General features: G+C 49.5%; 1 protein-coding gene across 1 annotated transcript; it reads left to right on the top strand.

The window, feature by feature from the left end:
* The first annotated feature begins 3,540 nt into the window (after window positions 1–3,540).
* Window positions 3,541–4,107, top strand: RAP2B (RAP2B, member of RAS oncogene family). The gene has a single exon (XM_086618095.1). It carries the CDS (start codon window positions 3,556–3,558, stop codon window positions 4,105–4,107), a length of 552 nt encoding a protein of 183 aa, XP_086474221.1. The 5' UTR covers window positions 3,541–3,555.
* The last annotated feature ends 5,983 nt before the right edge of the window (window positions 4,108–10,090 follow it).

Here is a 10,090-nt window from a genome sequence, read left to right as displayed (position 1 = left end):
AATATATGTAGTGGAGAACTGGGACTTGAGAAACAATATTCCATATTTAAACTCAACAGCATAAAGATCATTTGTTACTTTGACCACGACACGTTTCCTTCTTCCAGAAATAGCAGCACTTAGTAACATAGTGTAGTATGAAAAAATATATAGAGGAATATTAATCTGTCACTGAAAAAACCCTCACACCACAATTCAACACTGAATCGAGATTAAATAGACTGTATTTAAACCAACACGACAATTGCCTGGTCTTTATGAAATCGGCGACTGCCATGCTGGGGGAAAGTGCAGTGTCAGTAATTTACACGTGGGTTTGCCGTAGAGGGGGTGAAGGAAAGCAAATCCACGTTGTACCCAAAACCCCAGAGCAGCATAAGCAAAGCGCGTCAGCAGAACAAGAAAATAAAGTATTTTTGCAGCGATACCGTAGCCTTTCAACCGAATTTTACAGCTATTTTTAAAGATAACTTTGTAAACACTTGCTGGCTGGCGACCGGCTTTGGGTGGCCTACATAAAGGCAGGAGTGATGTGCCAGCTCTGCCTCTGGAGTACTCCTAGAAGGGAATCAGAGGGAGAGCCAACTGGGAAACAGGAAGAGGTGGGGAAAGAACTTAAGAGCCTCATGGTGAGCCCAGTTATTTTGTTTCCAAACCCAACATCCATGCGTGTCTACACATGAGTTGAGCAGTCATTGAGAGGCAGCTCACTGGTGCAACACGAGGTTCTAAGTACTCCCAGAGGTCTTCTTCACTTTTTCGGAGAACAGCAGTACTGCTCTGGAGAAAAGATGGCCTACAGGTTGGTCACAAGTCCAGGGCAAGGTGGTTAGTCGGCAGAGTCTATAGCAGAGATACGGCCAGAGCCCAGCCCTCGGGACTCAATATAAGATAAAACATCTGATCAATCTCCAGATTGATCTGTAGAGCACCTTCACCTAGCTCAGGATCAGCCTGCAGCAGACAAATTTTGCAGGTGAGTGAGAAGACTGTGCCCCTGGGAGAAACCAGGTGGAGGCCTGGCAGACCAGCATCCCACCTGGGGACCCTCAGCCAACAGGTACAGGGCATGACCTACACCCACCAGCTGAACACGGAGAGTGCCGGGTTTTAGATACGTGATGTATTTGAGAAAGTTGTTAAAACTTTTGCCCCCCTTGCAGGAGGGCTGGTGGAACACAACTTTTGTGTTCCTTGGGAGGGGCTTCTTTTGGAAAAACTTACACAAGCAATAGCAGAAGGGTTTAGTTTAAGCTCCCGAAGACAGGGAATCACCAGAGGTGTGGTACTTACCAGAGGATCAGTGGAAACGTCACGCTCGACAGAAGACCACAGGGATGCAGGACAGCTGGATCCGGCAGAGGGAATCCCCACAGTGAGTTCTGGAAAAATAATTTAAGTAGAACTTAGCCTCTGTGAAAACTGTTCAGTAAAAACAGAATGCTGCTTACAAAACTCACTTCAAATCCTTTTGTCTTCGCTTACAATGGCCTGTTTCCCCAAGAGCTGTATTTAAATTGGGTTCGTAAACACGAAAGGTGCTAGAAAGGACCTTGTCCTGGTTTTGACTGGGACAGAATTAGTTTTTCTTTTTAGTAGCTGTAGTAGCGCTGTGCTTAGGATTTAGTCTGGGATTTGTTACGAGAAGACTGTTGATAGAGCACCCATGTTTATAGCTGGTGCTGAGACATCCAGGACTTTTCAGCTTCCCACCTTTTGCCAGCGCGCAGGTGCACAGCAGGCTGGGGGAAGCAGGGCCGGGACAAAGGGCCCACAGCCCCTCGTTCAGGATTTGATCTTAGATTTAGGATTGAGGCCCAAACTGGCCAAAGGAGTATTCCATGTCATGCAGTGTCATGCCCAGCGTGTAGATGAGGGTTGGCTGGGAAGTTCGACTCTTGGTCTCTCTCTCCCTCTGACTCTTGGAGTTCTGTCTTTCTCTGGCCCTCTTTTCAGGCCTCTCACTCCTCTGGGATCGTGGTTTTGGGACTTCTCCATTTCAGGATCGCTTGCCGGAACGGGCATTGGTGGCGAGCAATGGTACTGTGCATCGCTCGTTTGTACATACTATTATCATTTTATATATTATATTATTATCATTACTGCTTTTAATTTTATTTTATTGTAATTATTAAATTTTTCTCGTCTCAACCCACGAGTCTCTTTCCCCTTTCCCCTTTAATTCTCTTCCCCACCCCTGGGGTGAGTGAGCAGCTGCGTGGTGTTTAGTTGCCTGGGTTAACCCACAACAGACTTACTGCCACAACTACATGAATAAATACCGAAAACAGTAAAGAACTGGGTGGGATATAAAAGCAAAGGCTGGAGCGCGCCAAAATAACTAACGGTATTTTCTTGAAAGGGACGTCGGATTGATAGGAAGTCCAAGGAATGACTTCTACAAACAGTGGCAAACAGCCAGTTCCCTGAGCCAGCCCCACCGGGGCGAACTGCTGCTCGCCGGCCACAAAGTGCGAAGAGCACCAACATCTGGATATTGCCACATCTTCAGCCCGGAACATCAGCCGGTCCTGGCGCCCGGGGCACGGGGAAGGCGCAGAAGGCGGGTGTCCTGGAAGGGGCTCCCAGCTGCGGCGGGCGGCAGCTCCGGCCACCGCTCCCGCGGAGCCCCGGGGTGAGGGAGCCCTTCCCACCAGGGACGGGGCACCTTCAGCCCGCGGGGCGCTGGGGAAAGCTGCGGGGGCTGCTCGGGGACCCCGACTCCCGCCCGGCCCGCCCGCGCCGGTCCCCTCCGGGGGGGGGCGGACGACACCCCCCGCGGGTCCGAAGTGCCATCTCGGAGAGCGGGGGGCGCAGCTGCCCGGGCACCGGCCGTGAGGGGCAACAGGGCGAGGAGATAACCGGGCCGCGCCCTCCGCCGATAAGCGGGCGGGGTGACCCGCGGCTGCCGGTCCCGCCGCCCTTGGCGATTTCCCGTGCCCGACACGGGACCCCGCCGCGGGTCTGCCCGACAGCCCGCGGGGAGATCGCCCCGCTCCGGCGGGGTCCCCGCCATTCCCTTCGGAGCATTCCCCGCGCAGGGCGGCGGCGCCGCACGGGGACACCCGCCGCGCCCCGAGTGCGGCCGCTCCTGCCGGGCGGGGCGGGGCGGGGCGGGGCGGGGCGCTGCGCGCGCGGCTGCCCGCCCGCCGCCGGGAAGCCAATGGGGGCGGGCGGCGGCGGGCCGGAGCCAATGGGCCGGGCGGGCCGCGGGGCGCCATGGGCCGCGGCAGCGCCGTCCCGCCGCGGGGCCGGTAGCGGCAGCGCAGCGCCCCGCTTCCTCCGCCTCCTCCTCAGCGGCCGCCGCCGCGCAGGGCCCGGCCCCCGGCGCCCGCCCCCGGGGCGCGGCGCTGCCTGACGACGGGGCCGGCCCGCCGCGGCTCCGTGAGGCGCGGCCGCGCCTTCCCCGCCCCGGTGGGCCCCGCGCGGCGCCAGTGAGCGGCCGGCGGGGCGGGCGCGCCCCTCCCTCCCTCCTCCTCCTCTCCGCCCGCCGCGAGGGCGGGAGGGAAGCGGCAGCCCCGAGCGGGAGGCGAGGGAGGCGGCGCGCCGGGAGCCATGCGGGAGTACAAGGTGGTGGTGCTGGGCTCGGGCGGCGTGGGCAAGTCCGCCCTCACCGTGCAGTTCGTGACGGGCTCCTTCATCGAGAAGTATGACCCCACCATCGAGGACTTCTACCGCAAGGAGATCGAGGTGGACTCCTCGCCGTCGGTGCTGGAGATCCTGGACACGGCGGGCACCGAGCAGTTCGCCTCCATGCGGGACCTCTACATCAAGAACGGGCAGGGCTTCATCCTGGTCTACAGCCTGGTGAACCAGCAGAGCTTCCAGGACATCAAGCCCATGCGGGACCAGATCATCCGGGTGAAGAGGTACGAGAGGGTGCCCATGATCCTGGTGGGCAACAAGGTGGACCTGGAGGGCGAGCGGGAGGTCTCCTTCGGGGAGGGCAAAGCCCTGGCCGAGGAGTGGAGCTGCCCCTTCATGGAGACCTCGGCCAAAAACAAAGCCTCGGTGGACGAGCTCTTCGCGGAGATCGTCAGGCAGATGAACTACGCCTCGCAGCCCAACGGGGACGAGCAGTGCTGCTCCTCCTGCGCCATCCTCTGAGGGCGGCGGCGGGCCGGGGCTGGCTGCGGGGACCCGGCGGGCAGAGGCGGCGGGAGCGCGGCTCCGCGTCCCGGCCGGCGGGAGCGCGCCGTCCTCGGCGGCCGCCGAAAACAAACACACACACACACAGAGAAAAAAAAAAAAAAAGAAAAAAAAGGAAAAAAAAAAAAGGAAATCGTGTTGGAAATGTGGCTTTTTTCGGCGTGTACGTTTCGTCCAGTCTTTGGTCGTGGCATATTTCCTGTCGGTGACCGCCGCGGGCCGCTGCCCCGCGCTGGCAGCGGGCACGGCGGAGGAAAGCGGCGGCGAGGAGCGGCCCGTGCCCGCCCGACGAGCGCAGCGCCCGGGGAGCCCAGCCCGGGACCGGCGGCGAGCGGAGGGGCCGCCCCCGCGGAGCCCCGCGCCCGCCCCAGGATCTCTATGCAAAGCCGGGCGGCCGCGCCGGGGGCGTCCAGCCTGGAGAATTGCACATCGGAACTGGGACTTTCACTGAAACACTGATGCCAAGACGGTGTGGGGTGCCAGAAGGTGTCTGCTGATGATTTCGTGAAAAATAGTTTTCTATTTTGTTTACCTGCTGTATCGGATGGGAGTTTGCAGGAGAGTGGTAGCGTGTCGGTTTTTTTTCCCTGTTTTGTTTTGGTTTTTTTTTTTGAAATCAGCTGTGAAAATGTTACAAATCTGCACAATTTTTTAGGCGTGCGTGTGCGTGTGATTTTGTTTTAATTTTTCTTTGGCGGGTGGGAGCGGTGGTGTTTTTGTTCCGAGGGTTTTGTTTTTTTTCTTTTGGGTTGGCAATAACTGATTTTGATGACTAGCTCTCTAAAGTGCAAAGACTTCCTCCATGTGATGCAGGGCCAACAGCAGCCCTGTGTCTATAGAGTGCCTTCAAAACTCAGCTGTTCCAGCCGGTGCCAACCTGTGAAAGCTCCACAGAATCCCATTATCTACTACTCCAAAAACTACTTAACAGTTTCCTTGCAGTAATCGTACCGAACAAGCCAGGACAAAAGGGCCTATTGTTAGTGGAATTTATTTCTTATTTCCATCTGAGCCTTTTAACTGTAATTTCCATGCCTTGCAAGTTCGGGCTTCATTTACTTCAAATTTACAAGAATTTAGCCTTTTGGGATTTTGGGGGGGGTGGGCTTTTTTATTTTTTTTTTCCCCCCTTTGGTTTTGTTGTGGGATGTACCACCAGCCAGCAAAGAAAGAAATCTTATCGTTGTGATGTACCAAGAAAATTCTGTCATTTTAATTCCAAACATGCATTTAAGAGATGTCTATCCATTTTAAGAATTTTAATACAGATGCTGTTTTTTAGAAAACAACTTCGTGCGCTTTCATGTATTACCTGAAACACTAATTTTCACACAGGCTGTTAATCCTGATTTAGATCTTAATAGAAGCGAAAGGCATGGAGGGGGCTTGATTTAGCCAAGGACAACGTTTCAAGAAGAAAGAAAGATAAACCACGAGACTGCTGTTTTACCTATTTAGTCGTTTTTAATACAGTGTTTCATTTGTGTTTAGGTCCTGACCCCGAGTGATGTCAACATGTGAGCGGAACGCTGTGTTCAGTAGGCAGCTTTAGGAAGGTAGTGTGGCTTTAATGCAAAAGGCCTTGGGAGATTGGGACCTGAGTCCTTACTGGGAAGAGTGTGGTTTATTGGGGTAAAATTCTGAAGATCCATTATTTATAAAATATCGAGCTTTTAATCTCATTGCATCATAACTCTTTAAAATTATGCATCAGACCGTTATTTCTTTCCTGGTTTGCAGAGAAGCTGGGGTGGGAGGAGGACTGGGTCTTCTGTCATTTGGAAGACCTAGGAAGTGATCCATTATCTTCCTCTCTTAGCCCCTTCTTTAAAGATTAGCACACACAACCTGCAACTTTTTTTTTTCTCCTCTCCCTATCTCAGGAAGACTTGAAACTCTCTTACCACATGAGAGCAAAAGTTGAGCAGTGATGTGTGAAAGGGTTTTTAATCAGGCCAACTGAAAACTAACTGCCATGATTCCTACTGTGAATCTGATAATTTCTTCTAAGTAGGAAAACTTTCTGCTTCAGCACTGGAAGAACAGTGTTTAGTATTAATTTAATTCTGTGTATTGAAATGAAAATTGTAATCTTGTGTTTTAGTTGAAAATTGTGTATTTGTTTTAGCAACATCTGGTACCTACTGCAAATTTGGAAAAGATTACGTACTTAAGTATTGAACGTATTTCTTGAGCTCAGTGTATCCTTCAAAACAGGAGGGACCTATTCTGATACAATCAGTCGGGTTGTATCAGTCTGACTGATACAATCACAGTGAAAAACAAAGAGGGTTGGAGAAGGCAACCCTGGTGATGGTCCCTCAACTTCTTCTTGGGGCCTTCATATAACACAAATTAATCCAGCCCCTCATTTTTAGGTGAAAACTGGAAACCTCTTTGCAGCATGTCTTTCAGAAATTTGTAAAAGTGAACTAGAAGCCAGCTTCTGACTTCCCTGTCAGAAGGGCAGGGGAATAATGCTTATTAATAGTAGGGGTGTCTTTTAACAAAAATAACTGCGTTGAAAACTAAGAAAGCTTGACTGCCACCATGTCTGCAGTGTAAAAAAACTTCATCTCTGAAGTTTTAGGGTTTTGTGTTTGGTTTTTGTTTTTTTTTTTTTTTTTTTAAAAAGCCATAAATTTACATCTCAGCTATTGCTATGGTTCAATTTTGCCTTAAATTCAATGGGATGATACAGTTTTTAGCACCCAGCAGGCCTTGCTCCAGATCAGCGTGTTGAAAGCAACTTGTTCCACTTAATAAAAGCAGATATTTATTCTGTTCTCCCCAACAGATAGCAGATTCTTCGTGTTTTCTAGTACCTCCTCGAGGAATGGTGCAAAAGTGGGTGTTTGTAGCACACAGCGGCACAGCCTGGCAGAGCAGCTGAAGGCAGCCTAGTAAGTTCTGGGTTATGCTGGGCCCTTTTGTAGATACGCTCTAGCTCTCACCAAGAAGATGTGTTCATGAAACAGTGCAGGATTTAAGAAACCATGGCATGGGTCTCGTCAGAGTGTTGAATGTACTTAGATGTTCAGTGTTCTCCATGACTTGGTGAGGACAGTACAAGAAGTAGAGCTCAGTGGTCTGATCTTCCAAATACTCCGAAGTGTTTTGGTGCTTGTTAAACGTAGGCCTTGTCTGTCACGTAGGAAAAGAAGTCATGCTGCTTTAACTTGGCTGAATAACAAAAGCTATATTAGCTTCTACACTTGAGGAAAATGTTGTATCAATATAAAGGTACTCTCTTATTCCTTTTTCCCTGTGGGAATATGTTACACCCGTGTCGATACAAAGGTGGTATATAGCTCTTTTCACAGTGAGAATTGCAACTGTTTAATTCGTTTGGAAGAAAAATGACATTCCCAGCCAAAATGCTTCCTGACAGTGCAGAAATTGTGTAAACAAGGCCTTACTTTAAGGCTTGTCTCATGGCCTCATATTTTGCTGTACATAATGATTGTGTTTTTAAAAATCTGAGCTTGTTCTGTTGCAAGAAAGCATGTCTCTGAAATCCTAGTCTCTGTGATTGTAACCGTGAAGTATTCTCGACCTGATTTTCAATATAAGTGTGGTTCTTCTCAACACGATGCTCAGGCTTTATTGATGCTTACGGTTCTGGAGATGATGTTGATTTCTGTGGCTGTGGGATTCCTGACAGTTCTGCTTCTCTCAAAAAAGAATGTATATGCAAAATGCAAAATTGCAAGTTTTTTGCAAAGGGCATTTTAAATAAAGGGCAGCTGGCTCTTTATGACTCCTTCATTTGGATACTCATTGCATGCAGGTGGTGTTAAGTATCAGATTTCCCTGAGGAGTGACAAAATGCAGAAACTTCCATTTTCTTTAAGAATTTTTGGATGAAAAGGAGAGGCATGTGTGTTCTCTTCTCATTCAAATTCATGGACAAGTCCCACGACTGCAAATGGAAAACGGTTGGAGCTCTACTGCTATCAGAAGCTCCTACTCTCCAGGTTTGTATAGCAGGCAACCCAGACACTCTTCCTGACAGACCTTCACTGTATATTTGGGAACTGTTATTTGGAGTGTCTGTTCATGTTCTGGTGTGATCTGAGACTTGCTGTAGAAGTGAAAAGGTCTCTGAGCTCTGTTCAGAGGTGAAATTGTTTTAAATAATGATCTTCATAACCTACAGCCTGCTCCCGCAGTGTTTATAGCCTCATGCAAAATATGCATGTTAAAAAGATTCTCCCTGCGGTCACACTGTTACAACATGGTGCTCTAGAATCTCATTTTTGTAGGAACCCAACATCTGCCCAACTTCTAAAACTCTTTGTTTGAGGCTGACAATCTTTGGTAAATGTGTGCATAGCAGATGAGAGTAATTCAATAGCAGACTTGTAGTTCAAACAGCTGAAGACATTCCAGTGAGGTGTAGTGATGAGAAGTGGAGTAGAAGTGTGTTGCTGGGTACGTTGGGTTTGGGTTTTCTGTGGGGTTTGTTTTTTGATTTGAGTAGACTCACAGTATGTTAGCTGAATAGAGAATCTCGCTGTATTTCCCCAGTAACAGTCATTGTGTGTGTGTACGTGCGTATTCTGACCTCACTGGGGTTGGAATCAACATTCTTGCCCTTACCACTGATGATCTCAGCCTCTGTGGTCCCAGTTCTGCCTGTCGTCAGTATCATGTTGAAGAAAACGCCCAGTGAAACCTGAACTGGTTGACCGATAATACACTAGAGCAGAGATTTATGTGCAGAAAGCTGAAGAACAGTCATTAAAATTTCCCCATAGCTATTTTACATTTTTTGACTGCTCTAATACACCTCAGGTGCTGCTTTAATACCGTTGATGCTAGAGCATAGTGATTCAGCAGGTGACATACTGCGCACGAAACAAATCCTATGTGTAAATGTGTATAAACCGCTGTAAAATTGGAAGGCAGTTGACCAGAACTTGTAAGTTGTTCAAATAAGTCTTAAAATATTGGAAGCAGCTGTTCTGTAATGACTTTCTTTTATTCTGGCAATATCTGTGTCTCTTGGAGGGTTGGGCAGAGAGGAGGCTAAGTGATGGAGAATCCGTAGCTTTGTTTTGGTAATCCTCGACAGAGAGACATTTTTCGTGACTTGGTTGCTCGCTTGGAGCTCTGGCATTCTTCCTCTTGTGATGGTGAGATGATTGCTTATCAAAACCAGGGATGGAAAGCTGGCTCACGTCTGAACATTTGACAGGGTGTATCCGTTGTTGGAGTTACACTTCTGAGCATCCATACAACGCGTGCACCTCCTCGCTCTTCAGTGTTAGGTGTGCGTTACAGGTTTGTTCTAGGGAGGCAAAACCAAAGAACTGTTTCCTGCAAGGTGGACTGAGACCTTGCAGCGTACGCCTGTGGCTAACGTACGACAGTGGTGTCCAGCACGCTCGGAGGAAAGCAGTTGGGCCTTTTGAGGAAGAGGGTATGCACGTGCGTTGTGTCCACTCTTGCTCATCCAGAAAGGTAGTTTGAAAGATAAGTCTTCTACAGGTATCCTGAAGATACGTTTTAGAGGTCAAAACCATGAATCTTTCTGTGTTTCTTAAGAAACGCGTGATGTGGCTTCTGTTGAAGTTCCTCTACAGGACCGTAGTTTCTTCCCCTTGCGCACCACCCCTACTTCAGCGACAAGCTCTGCTTCTTCAGGCAAATGATCAGGAATTGGATGCATGTGAAGTATTTTCTAGATCTTTAACAAAAGTAAGTTTGAGGTGTTGCTGTACGGACACGTCCGTGACATCGTGTGTGTTAAACAATGCACCTCCTGTGCGTTTTTATGAGAAAGATCTTAGTGATGGAGAAGTAGCAGCAGAGGGCTGGTGAAATCCTGGCTAGGTGGGACAGCAGACTGTGCTGGAGGACTGTGTTCTGGTTTGTGGTGTGAGATTGGAAGCAGGGCTCACTTTGCCTGGTTTTCTAAAAGCCAGACCTGATTTGT

The sequence above is a fragment of the Tauraco erythrolophus genome, chromosome 11, assembly GCF_009769465.1.
Source record: "Tauraco erythrolophus isolate bTauEry1 chromosome 11, bTauEry1.pri, whole genome shotgun sequence".
Classification (NCBI taxonomy): domain Eukaryota; kingdom Metazoa; phylum Chordata; class Aves; order Musophagiformes; family Musophagidae; genus Tauraco; species Tauraco erythrolophus.
The sequence above is the reverse complement of the archived record's forward strand: the minus strand, read 5'-3'. Positions and strand labels throughout refer to the sequence as shown.

What these genes read in the sequence shown, in the direction of transcription:
- RAP2B (XM_086618095.1), top strand. Translation starts at nt 3,556, where the DNA reads ATGCGGGAGTACAAGGTGGTGGTGCTGGGCTCGGGCGGCGTGGGCAAG.